Genomic DNA, 25821 nt, shown 5'->3' with positions numbered 1-25821 from the left:
GTAGGAGACAGGTGGGGGAAAGGCTGGTTGGTGGTGCAGTCAGAACACACACATTTATCAATTAAGTTCACTTTCATATATGGGCACAGTTCTTGGTGCACCAACACAGTTATAATAGTAACATCAAAGATTACTGATCACAGATCATCATAATGTACAATAATAATGAAAAAGTTTGAAATATACATAGCACAGTTGGATTTGTAGCCTAGCATATTAGCCAGTTTTTGTAAATTTTCCATGTGTGTTTGAAGAAAATGTGTATTATACAGTTGTTGGGCTTGGTGTTTATATTATTACCATTTATCAGGTTTGATACTAGTTCAAATCTTCTGTACCCCTATTTGATTTTGTTTTTACATTTGTTTTAACATGTACTAAGAAAGGCAAGTTAAACTTTCTTACTTCTTCTCCTTTTAATTCTGTCAATTTTTGTTTTATATATTTTGAGGCTTTATTGTTACATGCATACAAAATTAGAATTGTTAAAGCTTCCTGGTTCATTGAAACCTTTTTTCATTGTTAAGGATTTTTCTTTATCTCTAGTAATGCTTTTACTTTAAAGTCTGCTTTGTCAGGTGTTAACTAAACTAGCTTTCTTTTGGTTAGTGTTTGTATTTTTATCTTCTTTTCTACTTTTACTTTCAGTTTTTTGTATATATTTCAGATGTGTTTTTTATAAAAGATATTTGCCTTTTGCTTTGTTTTACCTTTGTTTTGTCACAATTTTGGTCTTTTATTTGATCTTGTAGTCTGCTTATATTTAATGTAATCACTAATTTTATTTGGGTTTAAATCTATTATTTTATGTTTTCTCTTTACCTTTCCAGTTTTAGGTTCCTTTTTCTATATTTTTTGGTTTGATAACTTTAAAAAATTATTCCATATTTCTTCTCTACTAGCTTATTATTTACGCATTGTTTTACTATTTTGGTGGTTATTCCAGAGCTTACAACATAGACCATTGACTTAACAAAGTCTAATATTTACTGGCTGTTCTCTTTTTCCCAGACAATAAAAGAACCTTATAAGACTTCAACTTAGTTTGTCCATTCTTGACTTAAATGCCATTTTTATATTTCTTAATTTTTAGAGAATATCCTGCCTTGTATTGCATAGTTCCTTCTACTTCAAGAATAATCTTGTTTTCCCTCTAGTGTAGATCTGCTACTGACAAATTCTCTTGGCTTTCTTTTTTTTTTTTTTTTTATTTTTGAGATGGAGTCTTGCTCTGTCACCCAAGCTATAGTACAGTGGCATGATCTCAGCTCACTGCAACCTCCACCTTCTGGGTTCAAGCAACTCTCCCGCCTCAGCTGCCCGAGGAGCTAGGATTACAGGTGCCTGCCACCACGCCCGGCTCATTTCTCTACTTTTAGTAGAGACAGGTTTCACCATGTTGGCCAGGCTGATGTTGAACTCCTGACCTAAAGTAATCCACCTGCCTTGGCCTCCCAAAGTGCTGGGTTACAGGTATGAGCCACTGTGCCCAGCATGCTTTTCTTACTCTTGATGGTAAAGTTCACTGAGTACAGAATTTTTAACTGATGCTAAGAATTATACCTTTGTCTTTTCCTTTCCACTGTTTTTGTTGAGAACTCATCTCTTAGTCTAAATTTTTCAATATTTTTCTTTTTGTCTTTGAACAGTTTATTATTATCTACTTAGGGGCAGATTTAGGTTTTAAAAAAATCATGCTGGGATTTTTGATTCTGTGATTTTGTATCTTTTTTTATCAGTTTTGGAAAGTTCTTAGCCATTACCTTTCCTTTTTTTACCCCCTTCCCTCCACTACCATTACCTTTTCTAGTATTCCTTCTATCCCATTCTTTCCTCTTCTTTTGGGACTGTAATTATAGGTATGTTAGGCCTATTCCTTGTATACTCTGTGAGTCTTACTGTTTCTTCTATATGTAATTAATTCATTAGACATGGCGTCTTGCTAATGTTGCCGAGACTGGTTTTGGAGTCCTGGTCTCAAAGGATCCTGCTGCCTTAGCATCCCAAGTACCTGGGATTACAGATGTGCACTACCACACCTAGCCTCCATATTTTGAATCTTTTGTCTCTCTGTGCTGAATTTTGAGTATGTTTCTGATCTATCTTCCTGCTCACTCATTTTTTCTCCAACTATATCTTACCTGCTGTTAAACTTTACATTGAGTTCTTATTTTCTCAGATAACCATTTTATCCTTTCATTATAGTTCCCAAGTTTATAGTCTTGTCTTTAAGCTCCTTGAAAATAGTAAGCAGAGTTATCTTTTTTTTTTTTTTTTTTTTTTTTTTTTTTTTTTTTGAGAAGAAGTTTTCCTCTTATCGCCCAGGCTGGAGTGCAGTGGCATGATCTCAGCTCGCTGCAACCTCCACCTTCTGGATCCAAGCAATTCTCCTGACTCAGCCTCCCAAGTAGCTGGGATTATAGGCACCCACCACCACGTCTGGCTAATTTTTTGTATTTTTAGTAGAGACGGGGTTTCACCACATTGGCCAAACTGGTCTTCAACTCCTAACTTCAGGTGATCTGCCTGCCTCGGCCTTCCAAAGTGCTGGAATTACAGCTGTAAGCCACCGCGCCTGGCCTTCAGAGTTACTTTTAAGTCTGCCTAGTAGCTCCAGTATCTGGATCTTTCTTGGATTGCTTTCTATTGACTATTATTTTTGCTGCTTTCGTTTATGTTACTTTGTTATTTTGGGTGTAATTGTATTAATAAGCCAATGAAGTTACTTTGTTTTTGAATCTTCAATACAGACATTCTCTAGAACAGTTATGAGCATTTGGGACTTGGTCAGTAACCAGCCATGATTTTCTTTCATTCCCATAGACTCCTTTTCACCTATCTAAAGCCTCCCCATTCTTTTCTTTTTCGAGACCAGAGCCTTACTCTGTTGCCCAGGCTGGAGTGTGATGGCGCAATCTTGGCTCACTGCAATCTCCGCCTCCCGGGTTCAAGCGTTTCTCCTGTCTCAGCCTCCTGAGCAGCTGGGATTACAGGCACATGCCACCACACCTGGCTAATTTTTTGTGTTTTTAGTAGAGACAGGGTTTCACTGTGTTCCCCAGGCTGGTCTTGAATTCCTGAGCTCAGGCAGTCTACCTGCCTCCACCTCCCCAAGTGCTAGGATTACAGGAGTGAGCCATCACGCCTGGCCTAAGCCTTCCCATTCTATAGTGTCTAAATTTAAGTCCCACTTCTATGGAACCTGCCCTGATCACACCTCTGATTCCTCACCATGTATCATCTCTCTGACTCCTGTGGCACTTGGCCATATTGTCTTGTATAGTGTAACTTACTGTGATTATAAACTGTGGGAGGACAGAGAAGAATGTACTGTGTCTTTTGACGGCTAAACCAAGTCTGTCACCTTGTGGGGAAAACAACACTGGCCTACCTCAGGAACTTTGTGAGGGCCAAATGAGGTATGAGAACAGTTCTTATAATCCATATAGCAGAATTGTAAGGAATTATAGTTGTTAGCATAGGCAATATGTGAATTATAGACCGTAATCTCTGTGAGGGCAGAGACGTATACAAGAGGTTTCCAGTAAATATTTCTTGATTTAGTTTATTATCTGAATGAATTTGACCAGATTCCCTCATTTTTGTCTATTAAATGATATGAAATAGGAATGATATTCTCATCGTCAGGGAGGAAAAGAAAAGAAATAGCAATGGAAAAAGTTAAAGACCTGTAGGAAAAAGTTAAACTTTACCAAAAATTTCATTTAATTTCTTTTTTCCCCTTTGCAAATCCAATAGGTTTATCTCAACATGTAGTTACCAACTATAAGCAAGTAATCCAACTCTTGGAGGAGGGAATTGCAAACAGGTTTGTTTCTGTCATTCTTTTATCTTCACACTCCTTTCCTGTGTTCCCATTTCCCTTTGGGGAGTATATAATGACACTTAAAATTGTCTCTGTATGTAGAGATGTTCACAGCCAGGAGGCTTTTCCCAGAACCCTACTGTACCCAGGGTAAAGGGCAGTGACTTAGTCTCTTGTCAGGGGCGGTGGCTCACACCTGTAGTCCCAGCACTTTGGGAGGCTGAGGTGGGTGGATCATGAGGCCAGGAGTTCAAGACCAGCTTGGCCAAGATGGTGAAACCCTGTCTTTACTAAAAATACAAAAATTAGCTGGGCGCAGTGGCGAGCATCTGTAATTCCAGCTACCGGGGAGGCAGAGGTTGCAATGAGCTGAGATCATGCCACTGCACTCTAGCCTGGGTGACAAAGCAATACTCCATCTCAAAAAAAAAAAAAAAGATTTAGTCTCTTCTCACTAGTAATGAAGCTGGAATCTATTCTGGATGTAATAATATTAGGCAGTAAGCCCAGGCAAGTTACTCTATACTTTATTTAGAGCTTCTAGTATTTGGAAGAAAAGATTGTTACCCGCATTGTCCTCTCCTCAGGTTTGATAGATATAAGGAAGAATACAGTGTAAAAGTTTCAGAAAACCATTTTTCTCTAGTTTTGAATACTTACAAGGTAGCCCCCCAAAAGGCTGTTTTTAATCTGCTATGAATACTAGGTGCTGTAGACGCCCCTAAAAGCTATTGTAAATTGTAATAACATTCCATGGTGTTAGTTACCATGAATTACCTAGAATATTACTAGTAAATGTCCCCTAAAAATGGCTTTTTTTTTCTGGGTTTAAAAAAATCTTTAGAGCCTTCTATTTATCCTGTTAATAGCAGGACCAAGTTAATTGAACATAATGGCAGAAATTTAAATTTAACACCTTCCTGAGCTTCGTGGAACTCTCATGGAGACACTTGTTTCTGGTCTTCAGGATACCCTGAGTGCCTTGATTTTTAAGTGTCAGTCATGAATCATGAGACCAGCCTCTAGATTTTGGCTGTTTTCTTCAATTCTCCAGATCCTCTGAGAAGAGAACTCAGTGAGATGATCTTAGATAAAGGAAAAACTCTACTGACTTTAAGTGTTAACACTGTAATGGATTTCTAAGGGAGAGTATGAATTCCACCTGGCTTAAGCATGATACTGATGTGATTTCAGTTCTCATTTCCAAGATCTTTCTGACACTGTAGAATTAATATTCTGTGTTTAATCAAAACTTACTTTCTCTGTCTTTGAGTTATCTTCTCTAGCAAGCTCTCTACATCCACTTGTCTTATTAAAATTGGTCTAAGAAAAAGAATAAAATAAAATGAGTGTATCTTGGGCATGTTCTTCCAGGTTGATGATGCTCTAGTCTTCATTTCCCTTTTCTCTCAAATTTTTTGCTCCTTTTGCTTTAAAAAAAAGTTTTAGTGTAGTTTCGTATGAAGCTGCACTCCATTTTATGCTCAGATAGCACCTGGAATGCTGCTTCTGCCCTCTTTGGACTATTCTCTTTACTATACTCGACTAAATATGTGTGTTTTATGATTCTCATCTGTGAACCTCAGCACTAACATTTCTTGTATTCCCTGTGGATCCTTAAGAATCCATCATGTGTGAACAATCCTCATCCTAACAATTTTTCCTTGTATACACAGAATCACAGCAGCCACCCATGTTCATGAGGCCAGCAGCCGATCCCATGCCATTTTTACTGTCCACTACACGCAGGTTAGTAATTACTTATGTTTGGTGGGATTTCTTCCTCTCCTTGTACCTTTAAACTACTTGCTTGTCTTCATTCCTATTTTTCTCCTTTCCTCCTCCTCTCACGTTTATAGGTCCTCTGATAGGACCTAATATTATAAACTGTTAAGCTATACACTTAGAATGAGTGGAAGCATTTCATAAAGACTAATCAAAATATATCCTGCTTGTATGTATGTATGTATGTATTTTTTGAGACAGAACCTCGCTCTGTCGCCAGGCTCCAGGCTAGAGTGCAGTGGTGAAATCTCGGCTCGCTGCAACCTCCGCCTCCTGGGTTCAAGCAATTCTGCCTCAGCCTTCTGAGTAGCTGGGACTACAGGTGTGTGCCACCACAGCCAGCTAATTTTTGTATTTTAGTAGAGGTGGGATTTCACTATGTTGGCCAAGATGGTCTTGATATCTTGACCTCATGATCCACCTGTTTCGATCTCCCAAAGTGCTGGGATTACAAGCATGAGCCACTGAGTCTGGATGCTTGTATTTATTTTTAACATTTTAAAACACTTTCACATCTGTGTGATCAGTATGGACAGTTAAAATAAAAGGTTGAAAAGAAAATATGCATTAAAATGAAATATTAGAAGATTCACTTCTAATGATGGAATAAGGAGGTCAAGTCATATCCCCAAAAAGCAACTATAAAGCTGGACAAAATCCTTTCGGTGGTCTGAAAATAGATTAAATGAATATTACAAAGTGAAGAAGCACCACACCACCCCCAAAATAAAACAATGACTAAAAATTTTCTAAATTTGTTGAAAATCATTTATTGATCTAAGAAGCTCAAAGAACTCCAATTAAAATAAACACAAAGAGATCAACACCTAGACACATCGTCAACTGTTGAAAGACAAAGAGAAAATCTTAAAAACAGCTGGAGAAAAGTGACTTATAAGAGGAGAACAATTACATGGTGAATGGCCAGATTCTCATCAGAAACATTGAACCTTAGAAGCCGGGTGCTGAGAGAGTTTATGTCAACCAAGAATTTTATATGAAACAAAACTAGCTTTCAGAAAAAGAAGATGAAATAAGAACATTCCCAGACTGTGGAAAAAAAGAAAAGAAAAAGTAGAATTTATTGCTAGCAGACTTACCTGACAAGAAAACTAAATGAAATCTATGCTGAAAGAAAGTGATACTAGAAAGTATCTTAAATCTATAGGAGAAAATTGAATATCCTGGGAATGGTAAATATGTGAGTAAATATGAAAAGACTACGTAAATATATTATTTCTCATTTCTTCGCCTAATGTCAATAAAAGAATAAGATTGTAGAAAACCACAATAGTGCATTTTTGTACTTTGCTGTATATGAAAAGAACAACACAAGGGAAGTGAAAGATATATTTAAGTAGAGTTTCTATATTTTGCAATAATTGTTAGTATTATTTTGAAGTAGATCATAAAGATGCATATTGTAATCTGTAGAGCACATACAAAGAAAGCAGCTCAAAAATATAATTTAAAAAATCAACATTTCTGCCTTCTCTGGGCAGAGAAACCCAGAAATTAAAATGGTACATACTAATAAAAATACTTAACAGTTAAAGGCAATGGAGGAAGAATAGAGGAACAAGGAGACATGAGATTTATAGAAAAAAGAAAAATCAGACATGGATGGCTCTGAGCACATCGATAATTATGAAATATAATAAATACATTATGTGTGAATTGCCTAAGGTACAAATTTTCAGACTGCATAAAAGCAAAACCCAACTATATCCTTCCTATAAAAAACACACTTCAGAACCACAGACACAGGTTGCAAGTAAAAGGCTGGAAAAAGATATACCATAAAAATAGTAACCGTAAGTCCTAGCCAGAGTAATGAGACAAGAGAAAGAAATAAAGGGCCTCCAGATCAGTAAAGAGGAAGTCAAACTGTTGCTGTTTGCTGATGACATGGTTGTATACCAAGAAAACCCTAAAGACTCATCCAGGCCGGCCATGGTGGCTCACACCTGTAATCCCAGCACTTTGGGAGGCCAAGGAGGGTGGATCACTTGAGGTCAGGAGTTTGAGACCAGCCTAACCAACATGGTGAAATCCCGTCTTTACTAAAAGTACGAAAAACAAGCTGGGCATGGTGGCAGGCGCCTGTAATCCTAGTTGCTTGGGAGGCTGAAGCAGGAGAATGGCTTGAACCTGGGAGGCAGAGGTCGCAGTGAGCCGAGATCATGCCACGGCACTCCAGCCTGGTTAATGGAGCAAGACTCAAAAATAACAACAATAAAACTAAATCTGGATGCATTACATTACTTATCTCTCACCTTATACAAAAATCAAGTGAAGATGGATCAAAGACTTAAATCTAAGATCCAAAACCATAAAAATTCTAGAAGATAACCTTGGAAAAATCCTTCTAGACATTGGCTTAGGCAAAGACTACATGACCAAGAACCCAAAAGCAAATGCAACAAAAACAAAGATAAATAGATGGGACTTAATTAAACCAAAAATCTTGTTCACAGCAAAAGAAATAATCAGCAGAGTAAACAGCCCACAGAATGGGAGAAAATCTTTGCAGTCTGTGCTTTCAACAAAGGACGAATATCCAGAATCTACAAGGAACTCAAATTAGCAAGAAAAAACCAGTCCCATCAAAAAGTGGGCTAAAGATATGAATAGACAATTCTCAAAGGAAGATATACAAATGACAACAAACACAGGAAAAAACTGCTCAGCATCACTGATTATCAGGGAAATGCAAATCAAAACCATACTGCAGTACCACCTTACTCCTGCAAGAATGGCCATAATCAAAAAATCAAAGAAGAGACTGGATCGGTGGCTTATGCCTATAATTCCAGCACTTTGGGTGACTGAGGCAGGTGGATCACCTGAGGTCAGGTGTTTTGAGACCAGCGTGGCCAACATGGTGAAATGCTGTAGCACCATTGCACTTCAGCCTGGGCAACAAGAGTGAGACTCCATCTCAGTAAGATAGGTTTTAAGACAAATACGAGACACAGGGATATTTCGTAATGATAAAGGGTCAGTCAGTACATTGAAAAGATACTTATAAATGTATGCACTCTCAACCAAACCTCAAAATAACATGAAAAAATGGATCAAGTTGAAAGGAAAAATAGTTCAACAATAGTTGGATATTTTAGTACCCCATTTCCAATAGTAGGTAGATAACCAGACAGAAATCAGTGAGGAAATAGAAGATTTGAGCAACATTATTGAACTATGTGACCCACTGACATTTTTAGAACACTTCATTTAACATCACAGAATACACATATTTTCAAGTGCACATGGAGTATTCTCTGAGATAAACCATATGCTGCCTAAAGCTACAGTAACCAAGATAGTGTGGTGTTAGTGTTAAGATAGACAAATAGAATACTGGAACAGAATAGAGTCCAAAATAGACATACACATATATAGGCAACTGATTTTTAATAAAGTTGCAAAGGCAATTCAGTGGAGAAAATATAATCTTTTCAGAAAATGATGGGAGAACAATTGGATGTCTATGTGAAAAAAAGAACTTTGATCTATATTTTGCACTTTATCCAGAAGTTAATTCATATTGAATCATAGATCTAAATGGGAAACCTGAAACTATTGAACTTTAGAAGATAACTTGGGAAAACCTTTGTGATTTTTTTTTTTATTAGGCAAAGGTTTTATACATAGGGCACTAAAGACACAAATTGAACAAAAGTACAAATTGAAATAGGGAGTTAGTCAAAATTTCAAACTTTTGCACTTTGGCTTTTTTTTTTTTTTTTTTTTTTTTTTTTGATGTCACTCTATCACCAAGGCTAGAGTGCAGTGGCGCAGTCATGGCTCACTGCAGCCTCAGCCTCCTGGGATCAAGAGATCCTCCCACCTCGGCCTCCCAAGTAGCTGGGACTTACAGGTGTGTGTGTGTGTGTGTGTGTGTGTGTGTACACTTACATTGTATAAAATAACTTTTGTATTTTTTTTTTGTGGAGACAGTATCTTGTTGCGTTGCCCAGGCTGGTCTTGAATCCCTGGGCTCAAGTGTTCCTCCTGCCTCAGCCTCCCAAAATGCTGGGATTACAGGCATGACCCACTATGCCAGCCTTTTGCACTTTTTTTTTTTTTTTTAAATGAGTCTAAGTCTTGCTCTGTCACCCAGGCTGGAGTGCAGTGGAATGATCCTCACTCACTGTAATCTCCACCTCCTGAATTCACATGATTCTCCTGCTTCAGCAACCCAAGTAGCTGCAGTTGCAGGCACACATTACCATGCCTGGCTAATTTTTGTATTTTTAATAGAGACTGGTTTTCACCATGTTAGCCAGGCTGGTCTCGAACTCCTGACCTCAAGCAATCCAGCCTGCCTTGGCCTCCCAAAGTGCTGAGATTACAGGCATGAGCCACCGTGCCTGGCCTCTTTTGCACTTTTAAAGACACTGTTAGGAGAATAAAAAGAAAAGCAGGTCAGGTACAGTGGCTCATGCCTGTAATTCCAGCACTTTGGGAGGCCAAGGCAGGCTGATCACTTGAGGTCAGGAGTTCAAGAACAGCCTGGCCAAGATGGTGAAACCCCATCTCTACTAAAAATACAAAAATTAGCCAGGTGTGGTTGTTCGCACTTATAATCCCACCTACTTGGGAGGCTGAGGCAGGAGAATTGCTTGAACCCAGGAGGTGGTTTGCTGTGAGCCGAGATCGTGTCACTGCACTCCAGCCTGGGCAACAGAGGAAGACTCCCTATCAAAAAAAAAAAAAAAAAAAAAAAAAGAAAAGAAAAGCAACAGATAGGTAGAACTTACTTGATAAACATCAGATGAAGGAATTATATTCAGAATATATCTGTAAACACCATAATAAGAAAACAAAACAATGGCAAAAATTTTGAGCTGACATCTCACTAAACAAAATATGCCAGTGCCAGTTAAATACTTGAAAAAATTCTCAACATCCTTATTCATTTGGGAAATACAAATTAGAATCAAATGAAATACCACTACCCACCTTTTAACTTGGCTAAAATTATACTAATTATCAAACAAGGAGTTTTCTTACACTGTACTACTAGTGGGAATGTAAAATGGTATAACAATTTTGGAAAAGAGTTTTGCAGTTTATTAAAAAGTTAAATATATGGCTGGGCGTGGTGGCTCACACCTGTAATCCCGACACTTTGGGAGGCAGAGGTGGGCGGATCACAGGGTCAGGAGATCGAGACCATCCTGGCTAACACTGTGAAACCCCGTCTCTACTAAAACTAAAAAGTTAGTTGAATATGATGGCAGGCACCTGTAGTCTCAGCTACTTTGGAGGCTGAGGCAGGAGAATCCTCTGAACCTGGGGATTCAGAGGATTGCCAAAATTGCACCAGTGCACTCCAGCCTGGGCAATAGAGCGAGACTCCATCTTGAAAAAAAAAAAAAGTTAAATACACACCTAGCACATGACCAAGAGAAATATCCATAGAAAGATGTACATAAATATTCATGACAGTGTTATTTTGCTTTGGACTTCAATTAAAAATGAAAACAGATAAAAATAAAATTGAAAAAAATAAAAAATTTTTTAAAAGACTGTGTTATTTGTAATTACCCCAAAATTGAAAAAAAAAAACCACATATCCATCAAAAGGCAAATGGATAACTGTGTTATATCCACACAATTGAATACTACTCAGCAGTAAAAGTGAATGAACTGTTGATGCATGCCTTAACATGGATGAATCTCAATTATGTACAGTGAAAAGAGCCAAACATTGTATGAGTCTCTTTATATGAAATATTCTGAAAAGGCAGACTAATAGACATAGAAATTTAAGTGCTTCAAACTGGGGATGAGAACAGAGATTAACTGCAAAGATCTGAGGGATTTGGGGATTATTTGAAATGTTCTAAAACTACATTTGATTAATGATGTATAACATTGACAATTTCTGGCCGGTGCAGGGGCTCACGCCTGTAATCTCAACATTTTGGGAGGCTGAGGCGGGCAGGTCACCTGAGGTCAGGAGTTCAAGACCAGCCTGGCCAACATGGTAGAACCCTGTCTCTACTAAAAATACAAAATTAGCCGAGCCTGGTGGCGCATGCCTGTAATTTCAGCTACTTGGGAGGCTGAGGCAGGAGAATCACATGAACCTGGGAGGCGGAGGTGGTAGTAAGCCAAGATTGTGCCATTGTACTCCAGCCTGGGCAACAAGAGTAAAATTCCATCTCAAAAAAAACTCAAAAAACATTAACAATTTTTCAAACAAAATAACAGAACCCACGTTGAATTGGGGTAGGGACAGAGTAGTCTTTTGTTGGGGGCTGGATGCCACTAAATAGAACTTACAGGGCAGACTTTCTGTCTTGGAAAGTTAAGGTGCTGTGACTGAGGTTAGCAAGAGGCCATACCCACATGCTGTGGCTCTCTGCTAATAAGAATCAGAGGCCCCTGGGAGGGAATTGAGCATTTGCGTGGTAAATTGTACTGAAATCCTGATGCCACTGAAAGTTGTGTTCAGTGAACTTCATGGAAGTTTGTCTCCTTACTTTTTAAGTCCTGCTGGTGGGGTTTTTGTTGTTGTTTGTTTGTTTGTTTTGATATGGAGTCTCACTCTGTCACCCAGGCTGGAGTGCAGTAGCACAATCTCGGCTCACTGCAGTCTCTGCCACCCTGGTTCAAGCAATTCTCCTGCCTCAGCCTCCTGAGTAGCTGGGATTACAGGCACCTGCCACTGTGCCCAGCTAATTTTTGTATTTTTAGTAGAGACGGGGTTTCACCGGCTTGGCCAGGCTGGTCTTGAACTTCTGACCTTGTGATCCACCCACCTCGGCCTCCCAAAGTGCTGGGATTTCAGGCGTGAGCCACCATGATTGGCTTTTTTTTTTTTTTTCAAGTGATGATCCAGGGCTCTATTGATTTTATCTGTCAGTGAGTGAGAGCGCATCTGGTTTGCATCTCATTGGAATACAGATTTGTTTGAGTGAATTGGATAAAAATCCAAAATATCACCTTCATGAGAAGACTGTCTAAGGGGAAAACAGTACAGATCGTTCTAAGTGACAGGCTGTGTTTTCTCCCCTAGGCAATCCTGGAGAACAACCTCCCTTCTGAAATGGCTAGCAAGATCAACCTTGTGGACCTAGCAGGCAGGTAATTAGGATTTCAAAGCTAAGGGGAATTACTTTTGTTCTTGCCTGTTTTACAGGGAATAAGCTGTTCCAATCTTTTTCACATTTCAGTCATCCTGAGAATATTACAAAAGAAAACTCTTTGAATGCTAGGTTAAGAAGTTATTTTCTAGGGGCTGAAAAGTTCCTCCACATCAGGGATTCTCAATCTTGGTTGCACATTGTATCACCTGAGGACCTTTTCTTTTTTGAAACAGTCTCACTCTGTTGCCCAGGCTCCAGGCTGGAGTGCAGTGGTATGATCATGGCTCATTGTAACCCTGAACTACTTGGCTCAAGTGACCCTCCTGCCTCAACCTCTCGAGTAACTGGGACTACAGGCATGTGCCACCACATCTAGCTTTTTTTTTTGGGGGGGGTAGAGACAACATCTCATTAAGTTGCCCAGGCTGGCCTCAAACTCCTGGCCTTGGGCGATTCTTCTGCCTCAGTCTCCCAAAGTGCTGGGATTACTAGCATGAGCCACTGCACCTGGCCACCTGAGGACCTTTTAAAACTTCCCATACCTATACCTTAAATTAGGTAAATCAGATTATTAGTGAGTTTGGTGGGAGTGAACGCCTGTTAACCCCAGCACTTTGGGAGGCTGAGGTGCATGGATCATGAGGCCAGGAGTTTGAGAACAGCCTGGTCAACATGGTGAAACCCCGTTTCTACTAAAAATACAGAAAATTAGTTGGGCCTGGTGGCACGCGCCTGTAGTTACAGCTGCTCGGGAGCCTGAGGCAGGAGAATTGCTTGAACCCGGGAAGTGGAGGTTGCAGTGAGCCGGGTTCATGCCACTGCACTCCAGCCTGGGTCACTAGAGACTGTCTCTAAAAAAAAAAAAAAAACAGAATTCAAAACTGTTGTCAGTTAATGACACAAATACCATAGAGCTAAGTATGAATACATGAATTTAAGACAATATAGAGGAGACATGAATATACCCAAAAGCCATGCTAATATCATTACTGTAAATGAGCATTACATTTAGCATAAAGTGTTCTGACAGTCAAAATAAAAATAGAAACCTAATGAATTATTTGATTTTTATTGTCTGAGAAACAGAAAAAGCCTAGTTCATTGTAACATTTTTTTCTGAAACTGAATTCTAAAAGGAATTTATTATGTGAGTCTTTTACAGCATGATGTACAGTATAATGGATAGTATTTTTCAACAGCATTATAAAGGTAGTGTCCTGTTTGCTTTTGTTTCTGTTTTTATTGACTGTTTTAGTGAAAGAGCAGATCCCAGTTACTGTAAGGACCGGATTACTGAAGGAGCCAATATCAACAAGTCCCTTGTGACTCTGGGAATTGTCATCTCCACCTTAGGTATTTTGCTGATAGATGATGGCAGTGGGAGGGAGACTTTGGAAAATAACTTATGTTTTCGTTTTGTCACAATAAAGTAGACACAAGGTTCCTTTTGATAAGGTTACCTTCTGGTTTTGGGGCATGAAAAAATTATACTTGTCCTTGGTTTTAGAGTACAATACTATCCTACTACCATCATTTCCAAAAGAGGGGAGTCTAAAAAATTATGTGGCTCAATCATTTCTTATTATGAGTCTAAAGTCTTTAGAAATATCTAAAATATCCTATTGTATACAGAAAGGGATTAGGAAATATGATACTTAAGCCTGCCTTATCCAACCATTGTTTTGTTTTAGTGTGTTTGCTCCATAATTCCTTCTTTCTTCCATTTTCTTTTTTTGTCTTTAAGCCCAGAACTCCCAAGTTTTCAGCAGCTGCCAGAGCCTCAACAGCTCAGTCAGCAATGGTGGTGACAGTGGGATCCTTAGCTCTCCTTCTGGGACCAGCAGTGGAGGGGCACCCTCCCGAAGGCAGTTTTTTATCCCATACCGAGACTCTGTGTTGACCTGGCTGCTGAAGGACAGCCTTGGAGGGAACTCTAAAACCATCATGATTGCCAGTGAGTGGGATGCCAGAGCTGGATCTGTGTTGAGACTGGTACTCTGTCTTAGAGAAAGGGCCATGACCACCCAGGTTTCTCATTTCATCAGGGGTCTTATATAGCATGGGCAGTAGTAGCAAGGCAAATGATTAAAGGCTGGGATGGATGGGACTGGCATGTTTTTAAACTTTCTCCTTCTACCTCAGCGGTGTCTCCTGCACACACTAGCTACAGTGAGACCATGAGCACACTGAGATATGCATCCAGTGCCAAAAACATTATCAACAAGCCACGAGTAAATGAGGTGAGACCTTTTCAGAAGTCCTGGTCTGGTATAGTTTACACAAAGCTCTCTGTATTTTTTTTCTCTCATTGATCTTTCTCTTTGTACTCACCTCAACTTGCCAGACTTGTTCTCCAAATGATGATGGTGTAGAATTCTTTGTTCTGTCATCTCCTTCTCTCCTATCTCTACTGCCTTTATTCAGTAACCTTTTATGAATAACTTATTGTAGATACTTCTCTAATGCCATTCCACTTAAGATTCCCTAGTTTAGCATTACCACTCTAAGAAAGGTCATTTATTTTTTATTATTTTATTTTTGGAAACAGAATCTTGCTCTGTCACCCAGGCTAGAGTGCAGTGGTGCAGTAATGGCTCAGTATAAGAACGTTCATTTAAAAAGTTTGTCTCCTCTGCTTTTATTTCGAATTTACATTGATTTATGCCTGAGTTTTTGTATTTGTTTGTTTTGAGAAGGGGTCTTGCTCTGTTGCCCAGGCTGGAGTGCAGTGGCACTATCATGGCTCACTGCAACTTCAGCCTCCAGGGCTCAAGCAATAATCCCACCCCAGCCTCCTGAGGCATTGGGACCACAGGTGTGTGCCACCACAGCTAATTTTAAAAGTTTTTTTTTTTGTAGAGGCAAGGCCCCACAATATTGCCCAGGTTGGTCTCAAAGTCCTGGACTCAAATGATCCTCCAACCTCAGCCTCCCTAAGTGCTTGGGTTACAGGTGTGAGCCAAGGTACCCTGTCTTATGCCTGTGGTTGTTTTTTTTCTAATGCCAGTTGTCTGTGTTTTTTTGGTATGCAAATTGTTGTGACTTCGCTGTTTAAAAGGAGAGTGTAGGAATTCATTGGCTTTTGTTTTATCCTTTAATGTTCTTTCACTTGCTTTTCTTCTCTGCCCACACAGAACTATTCATTGGTTTTTGAAAGCTAAATGAGAATTTTCCAAACATTCCTTCACAATTTCAATGAAAAGTTCCAGAGCAGGGATCATACCTGGTCGCCAGACACACTATGTGTATGTGTGTGTGTATATATGTATACATACATATATGTGTGTGTATGTACATATATGTACATATGTATAGATATATGTACATATACACACACATAATCCATATGTAGACTGTTTTAAAAAGACAATGTAATTAGGCAGTATTAGGCTTAGTCACAATACAGGAATGTTAGCACCTACTACCTGTATACACCCTGGCTTTTGTGTTACCAGCTTGACCTGTCCTAGGGAAATGATTCTCAAAGTTTATTGTGTATCAGAATCACCTGGAGGGTTTGTTAGCCCACTGCTGGGCCCCAGTCCTTCAGAGTTTCTGATTTAGTAGGTCTGGGAGGGCCAAAGTGTGCATTTCTAACAAGTTCTTAGATGAAGTTGATGCTGCAGGTCCTGGGATCACACTTGAGAATGATTGGCCACTGTAGAGCTTACTCCAAAAGAGTAATCCACCTCTTCCAAGCCAATTGCAAATAGCATTTCACAGCTGAGTGGGACTTGGTTTCAATCAGTGGTGATTGAGTTCTCTGTGTTTCAGGATGCAAATGTAAAGCTGATTAGAGAACTCAGAGAAGAGATTGAAAGACTGAAAGCCCTGCTGCTGAGCTTTGAACTGGTATGCAGACAATAAGAACCTCTCCATGCTTAAGTGAAGTTCTCTGTCTGAGCCTCCTTTCTTCTCCATAGACTCTGGGCTCTGCTCCATTCCATGTTCTCAATGGACTTTCATGAAGAAGAGACAGGAGCGAAAACAAAACATTTCTCTGTGTAGCTTCGGATGGTGTGCACATTTTTTCACTTTATCATCTCTTGTCTTATGCCTGAATGAGCCTTGCCCTGTGTGGGCAGATATGGAGAATAGGGCCATCTCAGGAAAATTTCTTTGAATTTTCCTTCTTTGTACCAATGTGAGCCCAAATACTTAGGTTCCTGATTTATTTCTTAATGATAAAGTCTTTCCTTTATCTGCATCTTTTCTTTCTTCACAAGTGTAAGGGTGGGACATGCCTTAAGTTCAGACGAGGAGAATATCAAAGCACATCTCTGTCTTTGTGCAGAGAAACTTCACTTCATTGAATGATGAAAAGGATGAAAACTTGAAGAAGCTGGTTCTCCAAAATGAATTGAAGGTGGGTGTGTTGGGTGGACTTAGTTGTGCTTTACATCACCTTGGGAGCTCCCTGTATTACTTGTGGCTAGATAGGGTTGCTCGCTTGGCGGGGCAGAGAAGAGCTGTCTAGTTTAAAGACAATGTTTGTTTCTTTTAAGCCTTAACCAGGGGATGTGTTCACCTAGGGAACTGTTAATGGATTTCAGACTTTCAGTATTGTTCTCTGAGAGATTCATAAGTCCTTTGGATATTGAGAGTAGCCTGGGATGGGGTAGACTATTTTCTTGTCTGTAAATCAGTCAACCAAGATGCATTCATTGTTTGAGGATGAAATAGGTGCTCAGCTTGATGCTGCAAGAGGTACAGAGAAGTCCCTGCCCTCACATGGTTTGCAGTCTAATTGGAAACAAATTTAGAGAATGATGTGTTTCATGAACCATGTGATTTAGATGAAAAGAGTCTAGGAAAGGAAGAAATCATTATGGCTTGGGATTTTCAGAGCAGACATTATGTGTTGGTGTTGGAAAGCAGAGAACTGACCTGGAGCTAGCCCTTGAAGTTTTGTTAGATAGGGAGAAGAGGGTAAGGCACTGGGTGAGGGAGGGAGAACATAAGCTAAGCCTTGAACCTGGGAGAAGAGGAAGGGATGTGAAAGGCCACGTGGAAGCACACACTGTGAGAAAGACTAAGCTGGTTAGAATGGGTGTTCATGGTAGACGGTAGTGAAGGTAAGGTTAGGGCAGGTTTAGACTAAAGTTTGAACTTTGTGTAAACAGGATTAATAGCTTCTTGAATCAGTTGACATAATAAAGGAGTATCTTTGGGAAGTTAATATGATAGTTGTATGCAGGGCAAATTGAAAGGTGGGAAGAAGACTGGAAGCAGGGGACCAGCCAGGAAGGAGACTTCTATAACCCAGTGAGGGCAAGGACAAGACACTTTTAAAAGTAGAATAAAGGTGATTCCCAGAGACATTTTTTTTTTTTTTTGGAAGGGATTCTCACCGTCACTCAGGCTGGAGTGCAGTGGCATGATCTAGGCTCACTTCAACCTCTGCCTTCCAGGTTCAAGCGATTCTCCTGCCTATGCCTGCCAAGTAGCTGGGACTACAGGTGTCTGCCACCACTGCACCTGGCTAAATTTTGTATTTTTAGTGGAGATGTGGTTTCACCACATTGGCCAGGCTGGTCTCAAACTCCTGGCGTCAGGTGATCTGTCCGTTTTGGCCTCCCAAAGTGCTGGGATTGTAGGTGTGAACCGCTGCACCTGGACCCCAGAGACATTTAAAAGGAAGAAATGGTGGGCAGTTTTTTGTTGTTGTTGATGGGTTAGATTTATTTTTTGTTTGTTTTTTTTTTTTTTGAGATGGAGTTTTGCTCTTGTTGCCCAGGCTGGAGTGTAGTGGTGTGATCTAAGCTCACTGTAACTTCTGCCTCCTGGGTTTAAGCCATTTTCCAGCCTCAGCCTCCCGAGTTGCTGGGATTAGACGAGCCCACTGCCACGCCCAGCTAATTCTTTTGTATTTTTAGTAGAGACAGGATTCTACCACATTGGCCAGGCTGGTCTCAAACTTCTGACCTCAGGTAATCCACCTGCCTCGCCTCCCAAAGTGCTGGGATTATAGGCATAAGGCACCACACCCAGCCAATGGGTTAGATTTAAATCCTACAACCAAATGTTTTCATTTTCAATATTCTGTTGCATCATCCTTATATGTTATTAAAGTATCTTGGCCATGTTCACATTTTGTTACCCTAACTAAACGTCAGGGCTAAATCACACATCTAGAAGTTTCTCTAAAAAAATTCCTCCTTGAGGCAGGGCGTGGTGGCTCATGCCTGTAATCCCAGCACTTTGGGAGGCTGAGGCGGGTGGATCACGAGATCAAAAGTTCAAGACCAGCCTGGCCAAGATGGTGAAATCCTGTCCCTATAAAAATACAAAAATTAGCCAGGCACAGTGGCAAGCACCTGTAACCCCAGCTACTCAGGAGGCTGAGGCAGGAGAATTCCTTGAACCCAGGCAGCAGAGGTTTCAGTGAGCCGAGATTGCACCACTGCACTCTAGCCTGGGTGATAGAGTGAGACTCTTATCAAAAAAAAAAAAAAATTCCTCCTTCAGTCATGTATTTTGATTTTTGGTTCAGAAAATATCATCCCTCTATACTAAGAGATGAAGTAGAAGAGCCAAAATCATTCCAAACTCATTAGCATTCTTGCATTATGCAGGCCAGCTGAGCTGGACTCGAACCTGCCCCTTCTTTGCTGTATGATCTTAGGCAGTGTAGGAGCAGGTAATTTTAAGCAGCATAGGAGTAGGCAGAGGGGCAGCTGTGCCAGGTTGGCTAAACTGTAAGCCATAGTGCCATCCCGCTCACCAATCCCGGGGTCCGTACACAACCCAGCCCTTTACAGGTACCCTGTAGTTTCCTGGTTTCCAAACTTCAACTCAATGATTATTAAAATAATGTTTCTAGGGTACGTAAAGTTCTTATACCTAAATCTGGCATGATTTTTTAAAAGTGTTCCCTTTATGAGAGAAGTACTTACCTAAATCTAATTTTTTTTTTCTGAGCTTCCTCAGTTCTTCCACTCCTAGGATAAGCTCATTGCTTAGGCATCCATTTCCAGCAAAAGAAGAAAAAGGACCTACATTTAACACTGCACATGTCCCTAAGGCGGTCTTAGCTTAGGGCCTCTGAGCCTGGGCATATTTACTTTTAAAACTCTGTACCTAATACACAGTAAACAGTATTTTACTGTTATTATTGTTTTTATTGTATTATTATATAATCTTCCAGACAGGTTCCATATAGTCTTAGTTCCACCTGGGGAATTTCCTCTCAGTGCTTTGTGGTTCTGTGAGCCATGTGCAAGCTTATATGATAATTTAAGGTACTGTACCTTGGGAAAGAAGTGTTAGGTCATAAAAGGATTTCCAAGTATGAGTCATATAGAAGTGGGATGGGGAAAGAGAAATTGTAAATATATTTAACATCCCAATTGATTTTTTAAAAATAACATGTTTTTTCTAATTATAAAAACAATATATGCTCATTGCAGAAAACTTTAAAGATAACATTTATTGAGGGGGCTTCTGTTTATAAAAGTAACACTTGCTTATTGAAGAAAAGTTGGAAAACACAGCGTCCAGTTGAAGGAGGTACAAGGGCTTCTGTGGGGCTTTATGAATAGTATCTGTGAGGATCATAAGAAAGTAGTACCCAGGGGAAATACAAATAGGTCGTAATGACTTCTGACCTTTAGTACGTTCCCCATGCTGAGTGTCTCAGATCACCTCCTATGCCTCCACAGATAGACCAGCTGACTAAAGACTGGACCCAGAAGTGGAATGATTGGCAGGCTCTCATGGAGCATTACAGTGTGGACATCAACAGGAGGAGGGCTGGGGTGGTCATCGACTCCAGCCTGCCACACTTGATGGCCTTGGAGGATGATGTGCTCAGCACAGGTGTTGTGCTGTATCATCTCAAGGTGAGGAGACTGGTATATCCTTTTCTTCCTAAGCCACTGGCCCCAGAAGTCAAGGAGGGAAAAGCTAGGAGCAGCAGCCAGGTTTCTATGAATTGAAATCAAGTCAGATGCCACAGAGCTGCCTTCAGTTTTGTTCTCAGGAAACTGGTCTACCTTACAAATTGTGATCTGTTTTGCTTTTGTATGTATAGAGCAGAAGACTGGAAATCAGAACATTTGTTTTTCAACTGCTGCTACTGTTGTTCTTATATAACTTACTTTTGTTCTCTGTGCCTAAATTTCTTCATTTTAAAGTAAGAATGATGCTTACCAGCTCATGCCTGTAATCCCAGCCCTTTGGGAGGCCAAGGCAGGTGGATCACCTGAGGTCAGGAGTTCAAGACCAGCCTGGCCAACATGGTAAAACCCTGTCTCTACTAAATATGCAAAGAATTAGCTGGGTATGGTGGCAGGTCTCAGCTACTCAGGAGGCTGAAGCAGGAGAATTGCTTGAACCTGGGAGGCAGAGGTTGCAGTAAGCCGAGATCACAATACTACATGCACTCCAGCCTGAGCGACAGAGGGAGACTCCGTCTAAAACAAACGAAAAAAAGAATGATGCTTATCATATTTCTTTTCTGGCTTCCTGAAGCACAGGGGTACAGTCATTGAGAGTGAAACCCTAACCTCAAGATATTATTAGTGCTCCTAAGCTTTACAAATACAGACTGCTCAAAGATGGCTTTCAGGCTGGTCACAGTTGCTCACACCTGCAATCCCAGCACTTTGGGAGGCTGAAGTGGGCAGATAACGTGAGTTCAGGAGATCGAGACCAGCCTGGCCAACGTGGCAAAACCCCTCCTCTACTAAAGATACCAAAATTAGCTGGGTGCAGTGGTGGGTGCCTGTAATCTCAGCTACTCAGGATGCTGAGGCAGGAGAATCACTTGAACCCAGGAGAGGCAGAGGTTGCAGTGAGCTGAGATTGCGCCACTGCACTCCAGCCTGGGTGGCAAAGTAAGACTCTGTCTCAAAAATAAATAAATAAATAAAATAAAAATAATGTTTGAAAAGGTGGCTTTCAGAGACTAAAGGGAGAATTCAGAAGATTTGAAAGTTTTCTTCTGATACTTCCCCATTTCATTCAACCTCAAATTAACAAAGTATGCCTCCCACTTCTCCATCACTACATTTACCTGGAAAAGGACAGAGAGAAAATAGGTAAAGGAAAGCTAAAACATAGGGAGAGCCCAAAGAGCTAGAGTGGTGTGATGGTAGGGGAAGAGGGGATGACAGGCATCCATCTAGAAAAAGATTGAAGTTAAGGCTTCCAGACAGGACCTGGCTCTGTGTCACCTGGAGGCCAGTCCTCATTTCTGATTGAAGTGGTTTTGAGAGTTGGTGACCTATGGTAGATAGAGTCTTTTATCTTGTTCTCATCACTGTTCTACTGTGGGAGGACAGTTCCTGTGAATGGCAGAACATACTTCACATGCTCAAAATCCCTGTGCTCACTGAAAATCTGGTTTTCATTCTCATTATTATCCCCAGTGGACATTTAAAAAGAACAAAGAGTTTCTGTGGAATATGTAATGCTGCTGTTATCCCTGGAGAAATTGGACTCCTTCCTAGTGCTGCAGAGCATATGGAAGTGAGATGTTAGCAAAGCTCATCGGTGTTCTTAGGATAAGCCCTTTGGGAAGTTGTCGGAGACTGAACTCCTCTGACAGAAGATTTAAAGTAGCTTATTTTCTGGTACATGGAGCATAAGTTTTCTTAGTGAAAGTGCCTGAGGCAGAAGTGGCTCACAATTTTACCTTAGCAATAGAACTAAACACCAAATGGCTGTATAGATCCTCCCATTAGTCAGAACCACAGAGAGAAGTTGGAGGTCAGGAAGAGATCAGATTGATTAAAATCGTCAGTATTTGAGTAGAACTAATCTGATATATGAATTGGATGTGGAGTCAATAGTTGAAGCTAGAAATCAAGTAGCAGAGCTTAGGATAGCAGCAGAGAGTTAAAGGATATGACTGTTAGATTGAACCATAGACATGGAGATGAATGATGACCTCATCTGAAGATTGCTGATTTTTTTTTTTTTTTTTTTTGAGATGGAGTCTCGCACTGTTGCCCAGGCTGTAGTGCAGTGGTGCAATCTCGGACCACCGCAATCTCTGCCTCCTGGGTTCAAGCAATTCTCCTGCCTCAGCCTCCCAAGTAGCTGGGACGACAGGCATGCGCCACCACGCCCAGCTATTTTGTTGTTGTTGTTGTTGTTGTATTTTTAGTAGAGATGGGGTTTCTCCATGTTGGCCAGGATGGTCTCAATCTCCTGACCTTGTGATCCACCTGCCTTGGCCTCCCAAAGTGCTGGGATTACAAGCATGAGCCACTGTGCCCGGACTGCTGATTTTTTTTTTTTTTTTTTTTTTTTTTTTGGAGATGGACGGAGTCTTGCTCTGTTGCGGAGGCTAGAGTGCTATAGCACAATCTTGGCTCACTGCAACCTCTGCCTCCTGGGCTCAAGTGATTCTCCTGCCTTAACCCCCTGCATGGCTGGGATTATACCACCATGCCTGGCTAATTTTTGTGTTTCTAGTAGAGACAGGGATTCACCATCTTGGCCAGGCTGGTTTTGAACTCCTGACCTCAGGTGATCCACCCACTTTGGTCTCCCAAAGTGCTGAGACTGCAGGTGTGAGCCCCCATGCCCCTCTGGATTGCTGATTTTCATTGCTTAGTCAGTGCCTAGGTAGGATTTTACTCCCTTCCTGCTGTATTTCCAGTGGACCTCGGTGATGAGATTTTAGTCTAGTTCTAATCCTGGCATTTCTGCATTTTATGTACTCTCTCCCTAACTTTTGTTTGTTTGTTTAGCTATTGACTTAGGTAATAGTATTAACAGTAATGGCCCAAGATTCTGTTTCTTGTTGTTGATTGTTTGTTTGCTTTCTTGCCAAGTTGGATGCTAGTGTTGGGGTTACTACCTGTGGGAGTTTGTCTTGCAGACCTTGGCTCAGCAATGGGTGAATAAAGTACATTGACACACAGATATTATGCTTTACCAACGTGGCTGAGGGTTTGTGGCCACTTACAGACTCCTTGGAGAATGCTGTAAAGAGATAGCCTGTGGCCTTCACCAGCCAGTGAGACTTGCATTTATTTAGTAAAGTTTAATTTACAAAGGCTTGAAGTAACACCACTAGAGTAAAAGATTAAAGGATGGGTTTTGATGCCTAAAGCAAACACCATTACTGGATAATTTCCCTGGTTAGCTGGGTGTGGTGGCTCACACCTGTAATCCCAACACTTTCAGAGGCCAAGGCAGGTGCATCACCTGAGGTCAGGAGTTTGAGACCAGCCTGATGTACATGGAGAAAGCCTGTCTCTACTAAAAATACAAAATTAGCCGGGCACGGTGGTACCTGCCTATAATCCCAGCTACTCAGGAGGCTGAGGCAGGAGAGTCACTTGAACCTGGGAGGCGGAGGTTGTGGTGAACTGAGATCGCACCATTGCACTCCAGCCTGGGCAAGAAGAGCGAAACTCCGTCTCCAAAAAAAAGAGAAAAATCCCTGGCCAACCTCCCCCTGAGAGGGCCATCTGGCTCAAAGGTTAGTTTTAAGACCACATGAGTAAATAAGTTAGTTGGGTAAACTTCCCCACATACCCTAACTGTTTGCTTTACTTATTAACTAAATGTGAGGGGGATTTAGGCTGCCTTTATCCAAAACTTTTACTGAAACTATGAAAAAAACCCTTAGACCTAAAGGGTTTGAGACTATGTTTTATAAACTTTCTCTATTATTTTCCCTTAATATTTTTGCCACCACTGTGAGTGAATTCTCACAACTGATATGCTGGACTTCATCCTCATAATTGCCTTTGTGCCACTAACTCTCCCTACATAAAGAGGCAGAGTGGGCAGCAAACACAGATGTCAGCCAGCTCAGTGCTTGTTATCTGAGATGTCATCACCTTCTTTTGGTAATTTCTACCCTGCAAATCTAGAAGTTATGATGTACCGTAGCCTTTATCTTTTTAGAAGGGCTGTTCCTGAACTCACGTGAAAAGTTTTGACCTTTTTTCCTTGAACTGCCCTCTGATTCTGTTTGACCGTGTTTGTGGAGGCTAGCATCTATTGACTGCTGTGGTCGTCAGTGGCTGAGCAGAAAAGACTGGCTCTGGCTGTTTGTGTGGATGCAGAGAGGAGGGACAGGGGGATGCAGTGAGGACAGAGCCTCATTCATTACTGCTAGGATTCTTCCTTCTCACAAGCTATTTTGGAGGAGTGTCAGGGACCTCCCTGCTCTGGCTGTTGATGGTGAAGCCTAGTGGGGAATTATCTGGTCTCCTTAAAAACATTACTGATCGGCCACAGTGGCTCACTCTTATAATCCCAGCACTTTGGAAGACCGAAGCTGGTGGATCGCCTGAGGTCAAAAGTTCAAGACCAGCCTGGCCAACATGGCAAAATCCCATCTCTACTAAAAATATATAAATTAGCTGGACGTGGTATTGGGTACCTGTAGTCCTAGCTACTTGGGAGGTTGAGGCAAAGGAATCGCTTGAACCTGAGAGGCAGAGATTACAGTGAGCCCAGATTGCACCACTGCCCTCCAGCTTGGGCGTCAAAGTGAGACCCCATCTCAAAAAAAAAAAAAAATTCCTTACTGGGGAGGTGTTATGGTGAAGGTAGAAAAGCCTGCAGGAGCATAGGATCCAAAGAGACCTGAATTCTAATCATAGCTCTCCTATTTGGTATGTGGGTAGGTCAGTCAGTTTATCCCCTGTGAGCTTCAGATTCCTCATCAATAAAAAGGTGATGGTAATAGCTATATTTTGAGTTGTTAAAGGATAAAATAATATGATTTCCATAAAGTACTCAGCATAATGCCTAGGACATATTAGTCAATAAATGATAAAGATGTATCTAAAAATATATCTAAAATTTAACATCATGATTGCCATGTTGCTGCCTTTTCCTAACAGAGCTATGTGGTCTTAAGCAAATTTGCCATAATCCAAGGTCTAAAAGGCCTTGTCTTCAACTAATCAGCTGATTGATTTATACTAACTCCAGTTTCCCTCTCATCTCTTATACTCTCTTTCAGTTCTTTTTTATTCTAGAGGTGCTTTTCTCCTATTTATGCTTTTACTCTTCTTAGAATCTGGTGTCTATTAAACTTCATCTGTGGACCAAGAAGGTAAAAATGCTGTGTTTCTATAAGTCTTTGCAAAATGCTTGTTTCTTTGAGACTTACTGGATCAAACTTGAACCACACTA

The 25821-nt window shown here is 40.7% G+C and overlaps 1 protein-coding gene across 4 annotated transcripts in view; it reads left to right on the top strand.

Annotated features, from left to right (window-relative positions):
- Nucleotides 1-25821, top strand: part of STARD9 (StAR related lipid transfer domain containing 9) — a 151991-nt gene that overhangs the window by 73100 nt on the left and 53070 nt on the right. For all 4 annotated transcript variants that reach the window (XR_004274972.1, XM_032297823.1, XM_032297826.1 and 1 more), the window contains 9 exons: nucleotides 3760-3829; nucleotides 5503-5575; nucleotides 12642-12709; nucleotides 13967-14064; nucleotides 14456-14665; nucleotides 14854-14951; nucleotides 16486-16563; nucleotides 17006-17077; nucleotides 20373-20552. Coding sequence is in view for 3 of the 4 variants with exons in the window: in XM_032297823.1 (XP_032153714.1) it covers nucleotides 3760-3829; nucleotides 5503-5575; nucleotides 12642-12709; nucleotides 13967-14064; nucleotides 14456-14665; nucleotides 14854-14951; nucleotides 16486-16563; nucleotides 17006-17077; nucleotides 20373-20552 (947 nt within the window). In the remaining variant the exon portion in view is untranslated. The remainder of the gene's footprint in view (nucleotides 1-3759; nucleotides 3830-5502; nucleotides 5576-12641; nucleotides 12710-13966; nucleotides 14065-14455; nucleotides 14666-14853; nucleotides 14952-16485; nucleotides 16564-17005; nucleotides 17078-20372; nucleotides 20553-25821) is intronic.

The sequence above is a fragment of the Sapajus apella genome, unplaced genomic scaffold (assembly GCF_009761245.1).
Source record: "Sapajus apella isolate SASKATOON/1434 unplaced genomic scaffold, GSC_monkey_1.0 scaffold37, whole genome shotgun sequence".
Lineage (NCBI taxonomy): Eukaryota > Metazoa > Chordata > Mammalia > Primates > Cebidae > Sapajus > Sapajus apella.
The sequence above is the reverse complement of the archived record's forward strand: the minus strand, read 5'-3'. Positions and strand labels throughout refer to the sequence as shown.